We start from the raw sequence: 23289 nt of genomic DNA, 5'->3' as shown, positions 1-23289 counted from the left end.
TATCACGGCCGTCAAAGGAAGTGATAGCCGAGGCTATTTGAGCCACTTCCCCGACGGCAACTCGGATGGTAATCTTGGGCATAGCATTTCACCAAATCACCTCATTCTTTGGGGCACACGTGAGGAACAACACACGTGTTGTTCCTCACGTGTGCCCCAAAGAATGAGGTGATTTGGTGAAATGCTATGCCCAAGATTACCATCCGAGTTGCCGTCGGGGAAGTGGCTCAAATAGCCTCGGCTATCACTTCCTTTGACGGCCGTGATGGTCAAGCGGATTAAGGCGCCCTGTAGTTACCAGTTGCGTTGCTTCTGGGAGTATGGGTTCGAGTCACTTCTGGGGTGTGAGTTTTCATTCATATATATATATATATATATATATATATATATATATATATATATATATATATATATATATATTGTAGAATGAGGTGAGATGTGATTATTGGTTTTGGCCCAGACACTGGTGGCTGCTGCTGTGTGGTTCCTCCTCTGGCAGGGAAGAGGCAGCAGGAAGGAAAGGTGGAAGAGGGAAGGAGGGGAAGGAAGCAGGAAGATGGGGGAGAACTAGGAGGGGAGGGGAGCTGGGAATGAGAGGGAAGCACGGAAGAGGGAAGTGGAGGGCGGGAATTATAATGGAATAAGAGACAGACGGACAGGTTCACACGCAGAATTAGCTCCCCGGGGAGAGGGAGGGGAGACAAAGGGGTCAGGGGAGGGGGGGAAAGGTCAGAGGGAAGGGGGGGGGAGGGAGTGGAAGGGAGAGAAAGTTGAGAAGTGAGAACACGTTAACACAGTCTGCTGTGACAGGAAGGAGGAGGAGGAGAGGGGGGGAGGGTATAGTAAGGGAGGGTTTGAGGGAGAGGTGAGGGAAGGTAAGAGAGGGGGAGGGGGGAGAGGGAAGGAGAGTAGATAGGAAGAGGGGCATGTTTGTACATATATATTACATACAACTGTATCAATAAATAGATATATATTATTTTTTTTATTTTAGTGTGTTCTATGTTTGAGGCGAGAGAATAATGCGTGCCTCCCCCAGCTTAGCCAGGGTCACGGGCAACCTGTCCCCGGGGAGGAAGTCTGCTCAAAGGAATGGATTGAGAATATCGTTATTATTTCCTATTATCTACTCTATCCATGGTTAGGTTTCGTTAAAGTTACTTAAGGTTAAGTTTTGGTTAAATTTTGTATCATTTCATTTAGATATGTTAATTGGGTGTATTATTGATGTTACTATGAAATATGGAATTCCATTTTTTTTACTGTACCCGAGAATTCCATTAATAGAAAACCAAATTCTTTATAGAAAACGTTTTCAGAATATATTTTGTTATATTTTAAACCAACTGTTTATAATACAATAAAGTTAGAACTTTAGCCAAAATCTCATGTTTTGCACAAAGGTTTACTTGCCAGTTTACACGTAGACTATTACTGGAACTGTAATATGCTTTCAGACCCCCCTCACAAACCTCTAGATAAATATCCAGGTGGTTTGAAGGGTTTGTGGTAATGTATTTGGTCTAAGGACGGGCTCGTTAGCGGAGGGGAATCGTGGACTCTCATAGACGTGTCTTAAGAGTTTTTTCAGCTGTTCAGAATATTACCTTCGGCTAACGGTACAGATTATCAAATTACATACACCAAACGCATCTTTTGATGGCAGAGTGGCACTCTTGGGGGGGCTGTCATCTCTTCAATGGCGCAACCTTTTGGGGTCGACCCATCAAGGGGTACCACATCTAATGTGATAAACATGGACGAGACTCACAGGTCAGGTCAACGCTCTACACACCAAAAACATTTTATTGAAGCTAAAGATATGGTAGGAAGTGCAGAACATTCCCAGCGAAGAATAGAAGAGCCATAGGCACAGCAGAGAACACTGTATGAACATCAGAGGTGTCATAGGCACATCACAGAACACTGCATGAACATCTGTGATGTGCCTATGACACCTCTGCACACTATGCACATCAGAGGCCCGTGGCTTATGAGCCTAACCAACCAAATGCTCCTAAAATAAGGGTTGAAATTTGATGGGGGAAATTGAACACGTTCCTGCAGAAAATGGCGGATCAACCAGGTAGTAATTGGTCAAATTGGCCTCCAGATGCTGCCGACAACAGTCTTGCTAACAGTCTCTTCCCCTTGCTCTCTCCCTCTCTCTCACTCTCACTCTCTTTCACTCTTTCTCCTTCCCTCCCTCCCTCTCTTCCTTTCCCTCAACCTTTTCTTCACCCTCTTTCTCACCATCTCGCCCAATCCCTCCCTCACTCTCTCCATCAATCACGCACACTCGCCGTCTCCCTCACCTAGAGTGCCTAAAGTGAGGCAGAGGAGCGCGGAAGGAGTGGGAAGAGAGACTGCAGCAGTCGAGGCTTCAGATGAGAAAATGACTTTGTGAGTTTTGTCTTGATAAGAGTTGTTTGTTTGGGAAGGAATCGTTGCTGTCAAGCCGAGGCTTGTTCCAGGGGGTCAAGTGTGGGATGGCAGAGAAGAGGGTGTTGGCTGCCTGGCTGGCTGGCTGGCTGGCTGCCTGGCTGGCTGCCTGCCTGCCTGGCTGGCTGCCTGCCTGCCTGCCTGGCTGACTGCCTGCCTGCCTGCAGGCAGGCAGGCAGGCTAGGCTGTTAAGTAAATAAACAAGACGGCAGATAGGATGGCGAGTAAAGCAGCAGCCAAGCCAGGCCAAGCCAGGTCAGGGAATAAGCATCCGTATGATTACCATAATTTAAACAGCAAAGAAATGATGAGATTTTTCTTGCTCTACTCTTTCCCTACCCATCTCTCCGCTCCTCATATTCCTTTCCCAGCCTCTTGCTCACTATCCCCCCCCCCCTTCCCATCCTCTATCCCCTCCCCATCTTCATCTTTTAGTGTTTGTATTTGCATATTTTGGTGAGGCTATTTGGAGGTCATTCCAAGCCTCCTGGCCTGTCTAGGACTTGAGTAGGTATTGGACCAGTTGCCTCAAACAGTTTTCAGATGTAGTCTGATAATTTTATCTCGCCTTTGTTGGAGGGAATACTGTTTGGAGGGTTTTAAGCCTACTTAGTAATTTAGTTTACCGGATAGGTTGTTATGGTGTATATAACAGTACTTCACTCTGCTTTACTCAATATTCCCCTCTTCCCCCCTCTCATTCTCCCCTCACTCTCCCCTCACTCCCGTCACTCTCCCCTCACTCTCCCCTCACTCTCCGCCACTCCCGTATCCTTCACTCTGGCCCCTCACTCTCCCCCCTAACTCTCCCCCCGGAACATACCAATCTCTGTTGAGCCCTTTGGCAACTTCAGAAAAATAGTTTGTTTTATTTTTCGCTCCGTGCCACTCTCTCCGGAAGGCTCGAAACCTCTGTCGATCCTACGTTGTGTGAAGCGATTGTGAAGTTGGCGAGGTTAGCACGCACACGCTCGCTCACTCTGGTCCTGGCAGCCGAGCGGGCAGTGTTCTGGGGTTGTAGTTCTAAGGGCCCGGATTTGATTCCTAGTCGAGGCAGAAACAAATGAACAGAGTTCCTTTCACGTGATGTCCTTGTTTGCAAACAAGGGGCATCATGCCCTTGTTTCACACGATTTGATAATGGCCTATACACTCGAGAGAGAGGTGAAAACGCACTAACATGGGGAAGAAATTACCCAACAGGTGTCAGAGACTGACATTGAGGGGCGAGGAGAGGGACTGGCGTCCTAAAACAAGCGGAGTGCCTCAAGGATCAGTGCTGGGACCCATACTATTCCTCATTTATGTAAATGACTTGGGAGTTGAGCTGATATGTCGTCGTTTACAGACGATGCGTAAATGATAAGAGTTCGAAACAGACCAGGATTGTACGATTCTCCAAGATGACTTGAACAGGCTGCACAGCTGGTCAGAGATATGGCTGCTAGAGTTGAACACCAGCAAATGTAAGGTAACGGAATTAGACCGAAAAGGCCAGTCCTCGATGATGGGGAAACTACCTCCCTATAGCGTCCAGAGAAAAAGATTTGGAAATAGACATAACACCAAACCAGAGGCTCATATATATATATATATATATATATATATATATATATATATATATATATATATATATATATATATATATATATATATATATATAACGTCAGCCGCATACTCTACTCTCCTAAACGTCAGAACATCCTTCAGGAACTTGAATAAGGAGGCTTTTAGATCACTGTATACGGCCTATGCGAGGCCAGTTTTAGAATACGTCGCCCCTTCCTGGAACCCACTTCCAAAAAAAAACCTGGATAGTGGAGTAGAAGATTGCAACGAGACTCTCGACCCAGTGTTGCGAGGGATGAAGTACGAAAAGCGAAGCTGAAGGAACTAAACCTGACGACACTAAAGAGGACGGACGGGGGGTGATACTACACACGTACTTAAAGGAGTTGGCAGGATGGATGAAGAGGAAGTTCTATAATAAAGCCCAATAGAACAAGGGGTCACGGATGGAAGCTTGAAACTCAGGTGTCATAGAGATGTTAGAAAGGTTTCTTTTTAGCTTGAGGGTAGTGTAAATGGAATGACCTAAAGTAGCAGGTTGTCGAGGCAAATTCAATCCACAACTTTAAATAGGTATGATGGGGAAATAGGTCAGGAGTCATTGTATTAGACAACCGGCGGCTAGAAAAGCAGGTTCCGAGAGCTAGAGCTCGATCCTGCAGGTACAGCTAGGCGAGTACACCCCCCACACTACACTCCCTACCACACAATCTTTACCAATCTCGTCTCTTCCATTCTTCTGTCTCTCGTATCTCTCCCACCATCGTTTTTATCACCTTTATTGCTTCTGTGTCACACATGTGGCAGAGACTTTGTCGCTCTGTCTCTCTCTCTCTCTCTCTCTCTCCTCTCTCTCTCTCTCTCTCTCTCTCTCTCTCTCTCTCTCTCTCTCTCTCTCTCTCTCTCTCTCTCTCTCTCTCTCTCTCTCTCTCTCTCTCTCTCTCTCTCTCTTTCGTCTTTGGAGACGAGTGTCTCTCCCTGGAGACACTTGAGACTGTACTGGAACGGTTGTATTATCTATCCTGGAAACACACTACCATTTCCCCTGGAAGCGCTCTGCCTTTATCACTTCTCGAAATATTGTCATTACCACACCTGGAAACATGACCATTTCCTCTCCTTGAAACAGTGATTCTCTCTCTCCTGGAAAAAACTGCCATTATCTCTTCTGGAAGCAGTGTTATTATCTCATGGGCTGGACGGTAGAGCGACGGTCTCGCTTCATGCAGGTCGGCGTTCAATTCCCGACCGTCCAAGAGATTGAGCACCATTCCTTCCCTCCATCCCATATCCTGATTCCTTCACAGTGCTATATAGCCGTGATGGCTTGAGGCTTTCTCCTGATAATTTCCTTCTGGAAAGATAATGTCTTCCATTGGACTTTAATAAATATAATTAGCTGCAAATTGAAAAACTGCTGTTTAGCATTCTTGACCATATTGGTCATAGTGTGAAGAGAGGAGGATGATGATACCTTAAAAAAGGGAGAGATATATAATGGAATATGGAAGGAGAAAGGTCAGGAGAGGGAAAGGAAGGAGAAGGGGAAGAGATAAGAGAAAGTACAAGGTAAAACTAATTGTGTGGAGGGATGCGAGTCTTGAAAACTGGTGGATTGATGAATGCCGAAATTGATGTGGGGATTGAGGGCGAGGGAGATATGAATGAAAGCTGGATTGACGGGGTACACGACGACGAGGAAACTAGGGCTCGGGGCTCGGATTAGGGACTTAAGGACCTGGATTTAGGAGTAGACTGGAAGCACTTAGTTACTGAGGTAGTGAACTGTGGCAGCGGAACACCTAAGACTTCTATATAAAAATAAGAACATAAGAATCAAGAAATTTGCAGAAGGCTTATTGGTCCATACGTAGCAGCTCCTATTTATTATATCCTCCCAAACTCACTATATATATATATATATATATATATATATATATATATATATATATATATAATATATATTTATATATATATATATTTATATATATATATTTATATATATATTTATATATATATATATTTATATATATTTTTTTTTGTATATATTTATATATATATATTTATATATATATATATATATTTATATATATATATATATATATTTATATATATATATATATTTATATATATATATATATATATTTATATATATATATTTATATATATATATATATTTATATATATATATATTTATATATATATATTTATATATATATATTTATATATATATATTTATATATATATATTTATATATATATATTTATATATATATATTTATATATATATATATATATATATATATATATATATATAAGTATCTTACCTTCGCTTGAAACAATCAAGGGTTCCCATATCTATTATTTTAACCAATAATTAGTTCCACAAATTCAAAACCCTGTTACCAAACCAGTATTTACCCAGGTCTTTTCTATATCTAAACTTATGCAATTTATATCCATTGTTTCTTGTTCTAATAAGTGTTGATATATGTAATACCTTATTAAAATCCTCTTTATTATGATCATCCACTTGTACACTTCAATCATGTCGGCCACAACTTAACTTTTTTTAAGAAGATATAAATTTAGTTTTTAATTTTTTGTCTCTTGTCTTTAGTTTAATTAATAATATTCCTTGTGTATAACAAGTCATTAATATATTCACAAATTGAATAGCTGCATTTTTTGTGCCTACATTTCGTAATAGAGGAGGAGTGGTTTGCTTAATTACGCTAGCGAGGCTAACTAGCTAGGAAGGCTGCTCAGTTATTAATGACCCACCCAACAAAATCCTTACAAGAAAGGGAAGGAAAAATGCCTCATCCCTTAATTAAAATTCCTCTGTAATCCCCAGATGATGGAAGTCACCTTAATGTTCTCCATTGGGGGATTAGCTGCGCCCTTGCTCTCTCTCCCTCCCCCTTGCACCCCACCTTGCCCCTTCCCTACTCCCCCTTCCACCCCACCTTGCCCCTTCCTTTCTCCCCCCTCCCTCTGCACCCCCCTCCCCCCCGCTCCCCCCTCCCCTTGCACCCCCACCTTGCCCCTTCCCTACTCCCCCCTCCCCTACTCCCCCCCTCCCCTTCTCCCCTTGCACCCCCACCTTGCCCCTTCCCTACTCCCCCTTCCACCCCACCTTGCCCCTTCCCTACTCCCCCCTTCCACCTCCACCTTGCCCCTTCCCTACTCCCCCTCTCCTTGTATACCCCACCTGATGATCCTACTAAGATCGTTTGTAATTGATCATTTGAAAATCTCTTCAAACTGTACAAACCATTACAAACCGGTCGGAGGAGCCGGTCGGCCGAGCGGACAGCACGCGGGACTTGTGATCCTGGGTTCGATCCCAGGCGCCGGCGAGAAACAATGGGAAGAGTTTCTTTCATCCTATGCCCCTGTTACCTAGCAGTAAAATAGGTACCTGGGTGTTAGTCAGCTGTCACGGGCTGCTTCCTGGGGGTGGAGGCCTGGTCGAGGACCGGGCCGCGAGGACACTAAAGCCCCGAAATCATCTCAAGATAACCTGAAGAGTACGTTACAACTTCACCACGGAGACTGCATTAGTTTAGTCAGCCTTAATGTCACCACCGTTTTCTGTGTTTGTGTGTCAGGGGCTGAGAGAGAGTGGGAACTGACCGCGTATCAGTCGTGTTGAAGATCAGCTCTAGTTATATAATTCTGACTTAACGAGTTTCTGACGTCTGGTTTAGTCCGAAGGTTAAAGGTAGTTGAATTTACCGCGTAAAGTAACCGCAAGGTATCCGTATTACGGCATAACCCCCCCCCACACACACACACACACACACACACACACACACACACACACACACACACACACACACACACGTACAGAAGCAGTCTTATGTTTTTGTATATAATATTATGGAAACGAATAGCAGGCCTCCTATATGTCACATATAGTCTCCTATATGTGACATATAGTCTCCTATATGTCACATATAGTCTCCTATATGTCACATATAGTCTCCTATATGTCACATATAGTCTCCTATATGTCACATATAGTCTCCTATATGTCACATATAGTCTCCTATATGTCACATATAGTCTCCTATATGTCACATATAGTCTCCTATATGTCACATATAGTCTCCTATATGTCACATATAGTCTCCTATATGTCACATATAGTCTCCTATATGTCACATATAGTCTCCTATATGTCACATATAGTCTCCTATATGTCACATATAGTCTCCTATATGTCACATATAGTCTCCTATATGTCACATATAGTCTCCTATATGTCACATATAGTCTCCTATATGTCACATATAGTCTCCTATATGTCACATATAGTCTCCTATATGTCACATATAGTCTCCTATATGTCACATATAGTCTCCTATATGTCACATATAGTCTCCTATATGTCACATATAGTCTCCTACATGTCACATATAGTCTCCTACATGTCACATATAGTCTCCTACATGTCACATATAGTCTCCTACATGTCACATATAGTCTCCTACATGTCACATATAGTCTCCTACATGTCACATATAGTCTCCTATATGTCACATAAAGTCTCCTATATGTCACATATAGTCTCCTATATGTCACATATAGTCTCCTATATGTCACATATAGTCTCCTATATGTCACATATAGTCTCCTATATGTCACATATAGTCTCCTATATGTCACATATAGTCTCCTATATGTCACATATAGTCTCCTATATGTCACATATAGTCTCCTATATGTCACATATAGTCTCCTATATGTCACATATAGTCTCCTATATGTCACATATAGTCTCCTATATGTCACATATAGTCTCCTATATGTCATATATAGTCAGTACGATACGTCCACATTTCCATACTTTAAAGCGACATGTTTTAATGGTAAGTAAAATGATGGTAATTATATACACACATTTGTGTAAAATAAGAATAATGATTGATGTGTTTAAATTTGGGCCCCATGACGAGTAATTGTATACAATGTTGTATAGTTTATACAGCCAACAGGTGCAAAGTGTCTAAATGACCTCGTTCACGGGGCGGGGTTCGAGGCCGAGTCTGTGTAATTTAATTTGTTAGTCTGTCCATTTGTCTGTGTTTCTCATTCGGGTCTGTGAATTGGGTATCCTAGTTATGGGTTCCCTGTTTTGGGTTTGATGGTTATCCCCCCCCCCTTAGGATGGATGTTTCTGGCAGAGTTAGGTTTATTTAGGTTTTTGGTAAGTATTGTTCGGTGTTGTCTCTAACTGGCAATACTAGCAATTACCACATCCGTACCACCACCATCAACAACCATCAACCACTACCGTCCTTAACTAGCAACCACCACCACTATCAACACCCATCACCACTAAGAGCAATCATCGCCACCTCTACTAACTACCACCATTACCAGTAACCACCAATACCACCACCACTACCACGACAAGTGCCAATACCAAAGCCAGCCAGTAAACCCACCACAATTCTCCACCCCGCCACCTGTAACATCCACTCACAAGCAGTATAATACCCACCACTCTCGCACCACAACCATCTCTACTCCCATGGTTACCTGAGAACTTATCCATCAGAGAGAGAGAGAGGGAGAGAGAGGGAGGGAGGGAGAGAGGGAGGGAGAGAGGGAGGGAGAGAGAGGGAGAGAGAGAGAGGGAGAGAGAGAGAGGGAGAGAGAGAGAGAGAGAGGGAGAGAGAGAGAGGGAGAGAGAGAGAGGGAGAGAGAGAGAGAGAGAGAGAGAGAGAGAGAGGGGGAGGGGGAGGGGGAGGGAGAGGGGGAGGGAGAGGGAGGGAGAGAGGGAGAGAGAGGGAGGGTGGGAGAGGGTGGGAGAGAATGAAGAAGGTAAAGAAGGAAGGAATGAATGAAAGAGGGAGGGAGGTGGCGAGCTGAAGGAATGTACCAAATAGGGTTCCGCAAGGCTCGGTCCTTGGACCACTACTGTTTATTATAATAATACTAATGATAATACATTGGCTGCCTGTCCCCAACACTGTGTATTCATACACGTTAGCCTTGTATTACTGTCCACCCCAAGGTGGAATTACTGACCCCGCCTATGATACAACCGCACAACTACCTAACTCCTGGGAACCTATGTACGGCATTAAGTGACAGGAAAAACGCCCAATTATTACTCTCCCGCCCGGGATTCTAACCCGGAATTCCCGATTGTGAGTCGAGAACGAAGCCAATTGAACTTGGATCAACGGGGCTGTGGTTCCTCGTCAGACGCAGCTCCTCGCAGCGTAACAAGGCAAGACGTACCCAAGGAATGTACCATCTCGCCTTACGGACTCGTAACTAATGTAAAAACAGAGGACAACTGTAGCAAGTTAGTTACAGGACGACCTTGACAAACTTCAGGACCATCTCCCCCACAAGTCCTGCCTGTGAACAGTGAAGAAACTATAGCCACCTAGCCGGGGAGCCGGTTGGGCCGAGCGGACAGCACGTGGGACTTGTCGTCCTGGGTTCGATCCCAGGCGCCGGCGAGAAACAATGGGCAGAGTTTCTTTCATCCTATGCCCCTGTTACCTAGCAGTAAATTAGGTACCTGGGTGTTAGTCAGCTGTCACGGGCTGCTTCCTGGGGGTGGAGGCCTGGTCGAGGACCGGGCCGCGGGGACACTAAAAATGCCCCGAAATCATCTCAAGATAACCTCAAGATATCCTATATTTATAAATGAATGAAAAGTATAGCCTAGGTAGTTTAGATTTCAGGTCATGACCCCAGTCTTGTTGGGGAAGGGGGGGGGGGATGATCCCCAGGTCACCTGTAAGGTAAGTAGGGGAAGGGGGGGGATGATCCCCAGGTCACCTGTAAGGTAAGTAGGGGAAGGGGGGATGATCCCCAGGTCACCTGTAAGGTAAGTAGGGGAAGGGGGGGGGATGATCCCCAGGTCACCTGTAGGGTAAGTAGGGGAAGGGGGGATGATCCCCAGGTCACCTGTAAGGTAAGTAGGGGAAGGGGGGGGATGATCCCCAGGTCACCTGTAAGGTAAGTAGGGGAAGGGGGGGGGATGATCCCCAGGTCACCTGTAAGGTAAGTAGGGGAAGGGGGGGGGATGATCCCCAGGTCACCTGTAAGGTAAGTAGGGGAAGGGGGGGGATGATCCCCAGGTCACCTGTAAGGTAAGTAGGGGAAGGGGGGGGGATGATCCCCAGGTCACCTGTAAGGTAAGTAGGGGAAGGGGGGGGATGATCCCCAGGTCACCTGTAAGGTAAGTAGACTTTTGTTAAGTCTGCTGCTTTATATCGCCTATCTTAGATGCACCTTGTATTAGTTTTAAACTGTGACATTATATATATATATTTTAAACATATGAAATATAGTTTTAAATGCATTTGATTTATTGTGCTATTATTATTTCATTTTTTAAAATATTTGTTATAAATTGCTATTATGCTGATATTTTTTTTGTATTTAGCTATAGATAATTTTGAATGTGCATTTTATTTATTATACATACAAGACTAAAACATTTTCAAAATGAAGAGTACAGCCATAGTGATTTCAAGCCTCTGAGGGCCTTTATTATAGGCAAGTCTGGGGCTGGGATAGTTGTACAAGATCCTTCATGGGAAGTGGAACATGGGAGGAGAAAGAGTGCAGAAATCAGACACAAGGGTCATGAACTGTGTAACCAAAAATGCATAGTTGTAAAAATGCTTTCTCAACATAATTTTGTAATAAAAACTGCACATAAATCTTATACAGTACTCTTGCCAAACGTGTCATTGATTAACCAAGAAAATATATTCATTCGGATTTTCTGTGTAGACCTCTTCCTAACACATCTGCTTGATAAGGATAACTTTGATAATCTTATTTCTCATTACCCTGAATAATACTTATCGAGGCATTCTCGCATATGTTTTGAGTGATATTATTAATTTCCTCATTATCTTCCCTGTTCTTCCTCCCTCTTCACTAGTTCCACTCCTTAATTCCTGCTTTCCTGTCAGTGTCTTTTTGTTTACATATTGTCTGACCTTGTCTGACCTTCCTTGTCTGACCTTCCTTGTCTGACCTTTCTTGTCTGACCTTTCTTGTCTGACCTTCCTTGTCTGACCTTTCTTGTCTGACCTTCCTTGTCTGACCTTCCTTGTCTGACCTTCCTTGTCTGACCTTCCTTGTCTGACCTTCCTTGTCTGACCTTCCTTGTCTGACCTTTCTTGTCTGACCTTCCTTGTCTGACCTTCCTTGTCTGACCTTCCTTGTCTGACCTTCCTTGTCTGACCTTCCTTGTCTGACCTTCCTTGTCTGACCTTCCTTGTCTGACCTTTCTTGTCTGACCTTTCTTGTCTGACCTTCCTTGTCTGACCTTCCTTGTCTGACCTTCCTTGTCTGACCTTCCTTGTCTGACCTTTCTTGTCTGACCTTCCTTGTCTGCGATGAGTGCACACTCTCGCACTCCCAGGGGTCCCAGTTCCCAGGGCTGGTTCTTGTATAACTGTCTCAGCTTCCCACTCTCCCCGATCTACCTTTGATATAGACCCCAAGAGTTGAAAATCCTTTGGCTGTACTCCTTATTTTTTAACTCTGGTCGTCTTGTGTATGTGAATATATATATTCATATATATATATAAATTGCAGTGTTTTGCACTATCAGTGTAATGAATCAGTTATTAGTAAAGAGTGTTAGTTATTAGTTTACTGCATTAGGTATCAGTGTAGCATATCAGTTATCAGTAAGTGTATTAGGTATCAGAAAAGTTGATTAATTATTAGTATAGCGTATCGGTTACCAGCATAGTGCATTTGATATCAATGTAATGACCCAGTTACCTGTATAGTGCCCCTAGTTACCTATATAGTGCCCTAGTTACCTATATAATGCCATAGTTACCTATATAATGCCATAGTTATCAGTGTAATGCTCCAGTTATCATTGTAGCAAATGTTGCTGTGTCTGCGCGAGTGCTTTGCTGCGCTTGCTTATATTGAGTAGTGTCAGTGTAGCGCTTATATTACTAGTTACACTAGTACTAGTACTAGCCTACACTACTAGTTCTTGTCCCCGAGTTGATAACTTGACGTAGTTGATGTTCCTGCCACCAGAGGAAGTCCTTTAAAGCACGCACCTCACCTTAAACCCGATGATTCTATTTCAGACACCACCGGGCTCATTCCTGAACGGCCTAAGAGCAAGTCCTCCAAGAAAAAAGGTGAATATGTTGATCCTACTGCCTGTTGTGGGTTTATCTTGGCTGACAGTTGGGTTGGTAATAATGCATGTTGTCTGCATGTGTTGGCGTGGAAACATTGTTTTTCCCGTAGATTTTTTTGTTAATATTATAACTTGGAATCACTGCGTAAACGCTAGATTGGGTTGGTTTAACTTTTGTGAGAGGTGGTATTAGCACTGAGAATTTAGTTGGTATCACCGTATTGTGATGGTTGGCACCAGGTGCATGCCAGTTGGGTTGGTACTACTGCATCTGAATATGGTTGGTATTTCTGCATGAGAGTTGGGTTGGTACTAATTAAGGTGAATTGGGTTGGTTTAACTGTATTGAGTTTGGTTGATATTATAGAATGAGTCAAGTTGTAGTGGTGAGTGGGGGGGGGGGGAGGGTGGTTGGCACAGCTGAACGTGAGTTGACTTGGTACTTACATAAAGTGTGTTTTAGTTAGTTACCCAAAGACCTTACTTAAGCGCCATCACTAACTCTCCATACTTTCCTGCAGAAAGTATTACCATACGGTCGGTAGGGAGCCGGGTCGGCCGAGCGGACAGCACGCTGGACTTGTGATCCTGTGGTCCTGGGTTCGATCCCAGGCGCCGGCGAGAAACAATGGGCAGAGTTTCTTTCACCCTATGCCCCTGTTACCTAGCAGTAAAATAGGTACCTGGGTGTTAGTCAGCTGTCACGGGCTGCTTCCTGGGGGTGGAGGCCTGGTCGAGGACCGGGCCGCGGGGACACTAAAAAGCCCCGAAAACATCACAAGATAACCTCAAGATACACTCACTATCTTATAGCGGGCATATATATACATATATAAATCTAACGCAGTTTTAGCTGTAGAATATCTTGACATAGAACACGAGTCCCCTGGTGCTCAAAAATTAAAATTCAAAATATCCAAATGTTTATTCAGGTAAAAGTACATTCGTACAAGAGGTTTTACAAAAATTGATAGATTTATAGATATAGTACATACAGTGCCTAAAGCCACTATTAAGCAAAGCGTTTTTGGGCATTTATATATAGATAAAGCTTAGTACATACAGTACCTAAAGCCACTAATACACAGCGATTCGGGCATAAAAGGCACCAGTGGTATGAATGCCTTCATGACATACTAGTTTTCATAAATTATTATTTTTGTTTACACTGTTTACAGGGGAATGATTTGATTAGTTCCACTTACATTGTTTGGTTCCCATTAGGTTAGATTTACTGGAGTGTGATTGGCTTATCACCCATTCAATTGCTGTGAAAATGGTTAAAGTAGCATTAATTGAACTCTATTGGGCGAAAGCGGCAGAATACCTCGTATAATATTAATAGTAAAGACTGCTGAAAGATAAGAGTGACTCATAGCAGCCATCTCCGTCAAAGAAAACTGGACCGCCAAGGCGTTCCCACTTTCTTTGTCTCGTTTTCTCTCCACAGACTGGGGGAGACTCGTGTATTTATCCTCATGCTCTATCAACGCCCGCCTTCCTCACTAACTTAACAAAGAAACCAGGGGCCTTAAATGAGCCCGGGCTTCATTTGTAAACGCCAAGTCTAACGAAGCTAAGCAGTTTAGATGAATAGAAGTGATTCCAGTATGGGTGAGAAGATAGGCTGGTTTGTGTTACGTTGTAAAGGTATCGCAAAGGATGTTCAGAGGGGCGTCGAGTTCGGAATCTTGTCGGACATGTCCAGGTGCGCCATCTATTGAACGTCCCCGAAGTCTAAGTTTAAAGGTGAGAGATTGAGATGATGAGGATGATGTCTTCATCTTTCTTGGTCGCTTGGTGTGGTGTGGTTGTGGTGTGGTGGTGTGTGGGGTGGTGGTTGTGGTGTGGTGGTTGTGGTGTGGTGGTGGTGTGGTGGTGTGTGGGGTGGTGGTTGTGGTGTGGTGGTGGTTGTGGTGTGGTGGTGTGTGGGGTGGTGGTTGTGGTGTGGTGGTTGTGGTGTGGTGGTTGTGGTGTGGTGGTTGGGGTGTGGTGGTTGGGGTGTGGTGGTTGGGGTGTGGTGGTTGGGGTGTGGTGGTTGTGGTGTGGTTGTGGTGGTGTGGTTGGGGTGTGGTGGTGTGTGGTGTGGTGGTTGTGGTGTGGTGGTTGTGGTGTGGTTGTGGTGGTGTGGTTGGGGTGTGGTGGTGTGTGGTGTGGTTGGGGTGTGGTGGTTGTGGTGTGGTGTGATGGTTGAATGTTGTGGTGTAGTGTGATGGTGTGGTGTAATGATTACGGTGTGATGGTTGAATGTCGTGGTGTGATAGTGTAGTGGTTGGTTGTGGTGTAGTGGTGGTGTAGTGGTGGTATAGTGGTTGGTTGTGGTGTAGTGGTGGTGTAGTGGTGGTGTAGTGGTGGTATAGTGGTTGGTTGTGGTGTGGTGGTGGTGGTGTAGTGATGGTGTAGTGGTGGTATAGTGGTTGGTTGTGGTGTGGTGGTGTAAAGATTGTGGTATGGTGTAGTCATTCCCAAGTAATTATCAGACACCACATTTATCACTTATGAATAAGTTAGACTTGTAAATTGTAAAGTAGTTACCGGGGCCTCTATATTGTCCACGGTTATAATTGCTCTCAACCATCCCCCTAATTACTCCCACACCTGATAATGTTGTGACAACAACAACACGTACAAAATATATGAAGGGAAGGGCACTATCAGGGGGAAAGCGCCAAGCCATTACGACTATATAGCACTTGGAAGGGGGTCAGGATACGGATTTGGGATGGGACGGGTGGAAGGAATGGTGCGCAACCACTTAGACAGTCGGGGATTGAACGCCGACCTGCATGAAGTGAGACCGTCGCTCTACCGTCCTGCCCAAGTGGTTGGAGACGTCAATTATGAGGTGGTTTAAGTGTTGAGGCGGAGTAGCAACTTGTGGTCGAGATCGTGTTTAACATTGAACTCAACATTGAACATTTATCGTTGAACATTGCCGCTAACGAAGGTGGTGTTAGTCGACCAGAACTGCTGCCTTAATGGTGTCTGTCTGTCTCTCTGTCTGTCTGTCTGTCTCTCTCTGTTTGTCTGTCTCTCTGTCTCTCTCTCTCTCTCACACTACACAGCTTATTGTAATTAATCATTATTTGCAACTTGAAGGCTTGATTAATGATGCAAGCGCAATATTATACCCGACTAGATCTTAAGGTTCTTATTTGCTTTCCCTTCACATTTCTCTTCAATTTCTGATCATTTCTGAGCAGCGCCGTCACAGTTCCTGCCGGCGCTGGAACCAATCGTATTGGCGTTCGCCTTTCCATTGGGGACTTTCAGCGCCGTGGAGAGGGGGGACCTGCTGCCTGGGTAACAGCTTCTCTTCCATATCAACCTACCGTGGCTTTGCGCCCTGGTGAGGCCACTCTAGAGCACAACTCCATAGTCTCCTGAGACTGATGGATGCCTACTACTAGTGCAACCCGTTCTCGCAAATGTAATAAGTCAATATTGACTTATTAAATATGTGCATAGGTGACATACTTAACATAATAGATACCTTTAAAAAGATTCATAGAAAACACCGACCTTACCTAACCTACTTAGTATGTTAAGATAAGCATCTTATTGCTTCGTAATTACAATTATTACCTAACCTATAATAGGTATAGGTTAAGTAATAATTGTAATTACGAAGCAATAAGATGCTTATCTTAAGATACTAACAAGGTTAGCTAAGGTCGGTGTTTTCTATGAATCTTTTTAAGGGTATCTATTATGTTTAGTATATCACCTATGCACGTAGTTAATAAGTCAATATTGACTTTACGAATTTGCGAGAACGGGTTGACTAGTAACGAGGGAATTCCTATCTTAAATAATTTTCAGTAGATTTATGTTAAATTTGTTTTGTTAATCCTCATGGTAAATCCAGTATATCGGGTTATTAGGCATTGTTTCTGATGTGTGAACTTAGAGCTGTTGATCTATAAATGAACAAATCCACAAGGGCCGTGACGAGGATTCGAACCTGCGTCCGAGAGCATCTCAGACGCTGCTTTAATCAGTGATAAATGCTTGTCTGTTGATCTATAATATTTGCCATCTTCTTTACTACCTCCTTTGTGAAGTGGCGCAATCTCCTCTGTTTTAAGTATGTCAGGGATGACACCAGTCTCTACAGGTAGTCTCTAAAACATGTTTAGGGTCTCTCATTTTTTTGGGTCTCTCATTTTTTCCAGGATAAAGAATTCCTGGGGCTAGATTCACGAAGCCGTTACTCAAGCACTTAGGAATCTGTCCATCTTTTCTCAATCTTTGGCGGCTTTGTTTACAATTATTAAACAGTTAATGAGCTCCGAAGCACCAGGAGGCTGTTTATAACAATAATAACAGTTGATTGGCAAGTTTTCATGCTTGTAAACTGTTTAATAAATGTAACCAAAGCCGTCTATGATTGAGGAAAGATGTACACGTTCGTATTTGTGTTTGCGTAAGTGCTTTCGTGAATCTGGGCCCTGGTCGACGACCGGGCCGCGGGGACGCTAAGCCCCGGAAGCACCTCAAGGTAACATACCCTTCCTAATCCTTGTTGGGATAGTGTGAAACGTTCAAGTTGTTTTGCTATTTGTTTCCTTCGCCTCATACACCAATTCCGGTGTTTGCATATCTTTCTCTGGTCGTCTTAGTATGTGTCTTGTACATACCTGCTTGATGGGGTTCTGGGAGTTGTTCTACTCCCCAAGCCCGGCCCGAGGCCAGGCTCGACTTGTGAGAGTTTGGTCCACCAGGCTGTTGCTTGGAGCGGCCCGCAGGCCCACATATACCTGGTTGATGGGGTTCTGGGAGTTCTTCTACTCCCCAAGCCCGGCCCGAGGCCAGGCTCGACTTGTGAGAGTTTGGTCCACCAGGCTGTTGCTTGGAGCGGCCCGCAGGCCCACATATACCTGGTTGATGGGGTTCTGGGAGTTCTTCTACTCCCCAAGCCCGGCCCGAGGCCAGGCTTGACTTGTGAGAGTTTGGTCCACCAGGCTGTTGCTTGGAGCGGCCCGCAGGCCCACATACCCACCACAGCCCGGCTGATCCGGAACGTCTCCGTCCAGTTTTCTCTTGAAGATGTCCACGGTTGTTCTGGCTCATATTTCCGGTGCCACTCTATTTTTTCTCAAAGCATTAGTGTAGGTGTACATTATCTAGCAAGTCTTCGTGGTTTCTGCGGCCTTGGTTTATTCCTAGTTAATAGTATATTGTTAATAATAATATATAATGTTTTATTTTCTCATCTTCTTGGTGCTTGGGACTAGGTAATTACCTAAGTGTAGTTACAGGATGAGAGCTACGCTCGTGGTGTCCCGTCTTCCCAGCACTCTTTGTCATATAACGCTTTGAAACTACTGACGGTCTTGCCTCCACCACCTTCTCACCTAACTTGTTCCAACCGTCTACCACTCTATTTGCGAAGGTGAATTTTCTTAGATTTCTTCGGCATCTGTGTGTGTGTGTGGGGGGGGGGTGTACTCACCTAATTGTGCTTGCGGGGGTTGAGCTCTGGCTCTTTGGTCCCGCCTCTCAACCGTCAGTCAACAGTATTTGTGTGTGTGTGGGGGGGGGGCTAGTTGTGCGTGTGTGGGACACTGGTCTGGGACCCACACTCGCGTGAGCTCATCTTTAATGCCATTGTGTGCATGAAAGGAAACGCCCACATGTGCACTTTTACCGGTAACGCGCGCGCACTCTAACGCGCACTCTAGCGCACACTTTCGCGCACTCACATATGCTCTCACGTGTTCACTCAGGTTCTCCCGCGAGCACTAACGCGAGCTCACAGGCACACTCACATTTTTTTAAACACGCGTTCACACGCACACTCACATGTGCTCATAAGCGCACGCACACAAACGTACTCACACGTGTATACACATGAGCACTTTTCTCTCCTGCACTAGCTCTGAAATGCATACATATACATGCAGTTATGCGCACTTTCAAGTGTACTTACATATGCATTTAGAAGCGCACTTATTCGGACACTTAACCCGCTAACGTAGACGCGCACACGTGCACTTAAAACACACACACCTACTCTTTACCTCACTCGCTAAGCTTAAATTAACCTGTATCTTCCTCTTATCTATCTTACGGGCTATGCAACCTCTTGGGTGGCTTAATCTTTATCAATGTCTTCTATCACACGGCTTCATAGTGGTCCACGACGGACCGGAACGACGTGGTTTCTTATAATGACGACGTGTAGTTTGGTCATCATAACAGCCTGGTTGACCAACAACCAAGAGACCAGCCAGGCAGCAGGGCCGTTGAACCTCGGAAGCAACAGCAGGTTAAACCACAATCATCTTGACTACAATTTTAACACAACAATTATGACCACATCTACCACAACTATGATGATAACTACAACTACTTGGATGACAGTAACCATCAGAGCTGTGAGGATGTTATAGATTCAGCTACTCGGAACAAGTTGCAAGTAGCACGGGCTATGGTGAGCCCGTAGTGGACTTACCTGGCACAGGAGCGGGGCAAGTAGCACGGGCTATGGTGAGCTCGTAACTTACCTGGCACAGGAGCGGGGCAAGTAGCACGGGCTATGGTGAGCTCGTAACTTACTTGGCACAGGAGTGGGGCAAGAAGCACGGGCTATGGTGAGCTCGTAACTTACTTGGCACAGGAGTGGGGCAAGAAGCACGGGCTATGGTGAGCCCGTAGTGGACTTACCTGGCACAGGAGCGGGGCAAGTAGCACGGGCTATGGTGAGCTCGTAACTTACTTGGCACAGGAGTGGGGCAAGAAGCACGGGCTATGGTGAGCTCGTAACTTACTTGGCACAGGAGTGGGGCAAGAAGCACGGGCTATGGTGAGCCCGTAGTGGACTTAACTGGCACAGGAGCGGTGCTGCTCTGGAGCTGTGACGAGCAGAGCCGCTAGAGGGTCACCGCCACACCAGGTGAGGGGCGCTTGGTGTGTGTGTGTGTGTGTGGTGAGGCGTGTAGGATATAGAGGCACAGGCAGGCGCCTGGTAGCCGGGATCACCATAGCCCGTGCTACATGGACATTTCGTTCTGAGTAGCTAAATCTACAACAGCAGCAGCAACAGCCTGGCGGTCCACCACCAGGGATTATGTGACTCCTTGTTAGTGACGGGGGGGGGAGGGGGATGCAGTGTTGGGTTAGTTAGGAATGGTTGTTAGTGGCCAGGGTTGGTTGGGCAGGATGCCGATGTGGTCATTGTTTTTCAGGGTTGTTTAATGGTGGTTAGGGGTAAAGTTGGAGGTGGTTAAGGGTCCTTGTTCATGAGGTTGGGTTGTTACGTTACTTAACGTAAGTAGTTAACGTGCTGGGTAGTTTACCAGTGTGTGTAGTCCGGCCACATTAACAAAGGCCAAATGGTCGTTAATCCTGCCTCCAAACCCCTTGTTTTATGAGAACCCCGTTACACACGCAACTTATGTGTGTGTAAACGGAAGCTGAGTACCCTCATGAGCCACAGGGACGTTACAAGGAACTTTTTCAGTGTCGGAGTAGTTAACAGGTGGAAGGCATCAGTTAGTGATGTGGTGGAGGCTGACTCCATACACAGTTTCAAATGTAGATATGATAGAGCCCAATAGGCTCAGGAATCTGTACACCAGTTGATTGACAGTTGAGAGGCGGGACCAAAGAGCCAGAGCTCAACCCCCGCAAGCACAAATAGGTGAGGACACCTCTTGTAGGTGATGACCTCCTGGACGCAGGTTCGAATCCTCGTCACGGCCCTTTGTGGATTTGATCATTTGATGCATCACGTTATTGTGATCTGTGTGTGTATACGAGCCAATGTGTACAAACAGTCAATATTACGGTGCTCTAATGTGATAATAATACATCGTATTTTGAACGGAATAGTGGAGTCGGTTTTCGCTCTCAGTCAGCGGCAGTTTCCACCAGTGTAAGACGGGGTGAACACCAAGCTAAGCTTCGCTCTCACACACGGGTGATATTCCCAGTGTTTGGTGTAGTAACTTGGCTCTTATGTGTGTGTGTCTGACGACTTCTTCATGTCTCCTACTTCTTCATAAGTGGACGATGAATTGGGAGGATGTGCAGCCTCCAGCCTCAAGCCCAGCCAGCCAGCCAGCCAGCCAGCCAGCCAGCCAGCCAGCCAGCCAGCCTACTACTTGCCACCCGGCCTGTCACCCGGCCTGTCACCCGGCCTGTCACCCGGCCTGTCACCCGGCCTGTCACCCGGCCTGTCACCCGGCCTGTCACCCGGCCTGTCACCCGGCCTGTCACCCAGCCTGTCACCCAACCATTGCCGTGCCTGCAGACAGGGCCAGGTGGTGTTGAACCACCTGGAGGGAGCAAGGTGAGACAGGACCAGGTGATGTGTGCCACCAGCTGAAGGGTGCTGGTGTTTACATAAGACAGTGTTGGTATGGTAGTGCTGGAGACGGCCGCCAGGGGACCCACCAGCCTCCCTTTGTTTACATTCATGACCTCTCTGGTCTTATCTGCAAGCCTCTCCTCACTCCTTGTGGTTACTGCTTAATTATCTTCCTACTTCACTTCCTTAGGTGAGAGGGAGGGGGGCGACGGGGGAGGGGTTAGTGTAATCACTGGTATGTAAAGTCTTGCCTTTATTATTATTATTATTATTATTATTATTATTATTAGGCTAAAAAATTTTGTCTTGGATAAAATAGGGTTAATTTATTTTTTGTAATTTTTGTTTCATTTTTCAATGCTTGCAAGTATATTAAAATGTGTGTTAGAGTGTGTGTGTTCCTGTGTGTGTAAAGTTTTCCCCGCGCGTTGTGATGGCGCGCGCGCACGCATGCACGCGCACGCGCACACACGCACGCGCGCGCACACACACACACACACACACACACACACACACACACACACACACCCAACCAACCTCGTACGGGCCTCGTAGCCTGGTGGATATCGCGCAGGACTCGTAATTCTGTGGCGCGGGTTCGATTCCCGCACGAGGCAGAAACAAGTTATCACAAGTCAAGCCTGGCTTCAGGGCCGTGCTCTGGGAGTAGATCTCCCAGAACCCTCTACAGGTATGCTCCAGCTATCCTCCTGACAATCCTCCACCTCTTAATCCTGGCAGACCCCCGTCCTCGTAATCCTGGCAGACCCCCGTCCTCGTAATCCTGGCAGACCCCCGTCCTCGTAATCCTGGCAGACCCCCGTCCTCGTAATCCTGGCAGACCCCCGTCCTCGTAATCCTGGCAGACCCCCGTCCTCGTAATCCTGGCAGACTCCTCCTCTTATCCCTGACAGACCCAACACCTTAACCCTGTCAGTCTCCACTCCTTAACTTTGACAGTCCGTGCCCCTTAACTTTGACAGTCCGTGCCCCTTAACTTTGACAGTCCGTACCCCTTAACTTTGACAGTCTCCGCCCCTTAACTTTGACAGTCCGTGCCCCTTAACTTTGACAGTCCGTGCCCCTTAACTTTGACAGTCCGTGCCCCTTAACTTTGACAGTCCGTGCCCCTTAACTTTGACAGTCCGTGCCCCTTAACTTTGACAGTCCGTGCCCCTTAACGATGAAGGTGATGCTCTAATATGAGGCGAGTGTCGCCGCCCGCCCCCCGGCCACACGGGCAACATCTTAAGATGAGAAGAAAGCTGTGAATTCCGATTAAGATGTTAATATTTGATGGCTGCCAGATTACTCCGAGGACAACCTCTTGTGAAGATGCTCTGAGCTTCACTGGGAGTCTGGGGAAGAGGAAGGTGGTTCTGTGAGCCATTCTCGCATCCTTCAAGATCAGGAGAGGAATGTGGCGGATGCTGCCAGCACTTCTCACCCCTCCAGATTAGACCGGGGGGGGGGGACACTTGGGGGGGATCAGGATAAGGATTTGAGCTGGCACGGAGGGAGTGAATGGTGCCCAACCACTTGGGCAGTCGAGGATTGAACGAGGAGGGGATAGGAGGAAGGGGGGAGGGAGGTTTGAGATAAATGCTGTGAAAACTTCCCGCAGCTCTCAAGATGAGGGGAAGAAGTGATGCTGCGAGCCGTGCTGTCAATCACCAGATCATGTGAGATGATGCTGCTGCTGCCAGCTGGAGACAAGGCGGTGGAAGATGTTGACACCCAGACACTGGAAGCCCTCACTATCCCCCCCCCTCATGCTCAGACATCATCATGTTTGGTGACTT

At 45.7% G+C, this 23289-nt stretch overlaps 1 protein-coding gene across 8 annotated transcripts in view; it reads left to right on the top strand.

The window, feature by feature from the left end:
* Positions 1–23289, top strand: part of kcc (solute carrier family 12 member kcc) — a 364064-nt gene that overhangs the window by 135011 nt on the left and 205764 nt on the right. For 4 of the 8 annotated variants that reach the window (XM_069309522.1, XM_069309520.1, XM_069309519.1 and 1 more), the window contains one exon: positions 13118–13171. The exons of the other annotated variants lie outside the window; for them this stretch is intronic. In XM_069309522.1, coding sequence (XP_069165623.1) covers positions 13118–13171 — 54 coding nt within the window. The remainder of the gene's footprint in view (positions 1–13117; positions 13172–23289) is intronic. 8 annotated transcript variants of the gene reach the window in all.

Source organism: Procambarus clarkii, chromosome 65, assembly GCF_040958095.1.
Source record: "Procambarus clarkii isolate CNS0578487 chromosome 65, FALCON_Pclarkii_2.0, whole genome shotgun sequence".
NCBI classification, from domain to species: domain Eukaryota; kingdom Metazoa; phylum Arthropoda; class Malacostraca; order Decapoda; family Cambaridae; genus Procambarus; species Procambarus clarkii.
The sequence above is the reverse complement of the archived record's forward strand: the minus strand, read 5'-3'. Positions and strand labels throughout refer to the sequence as shown.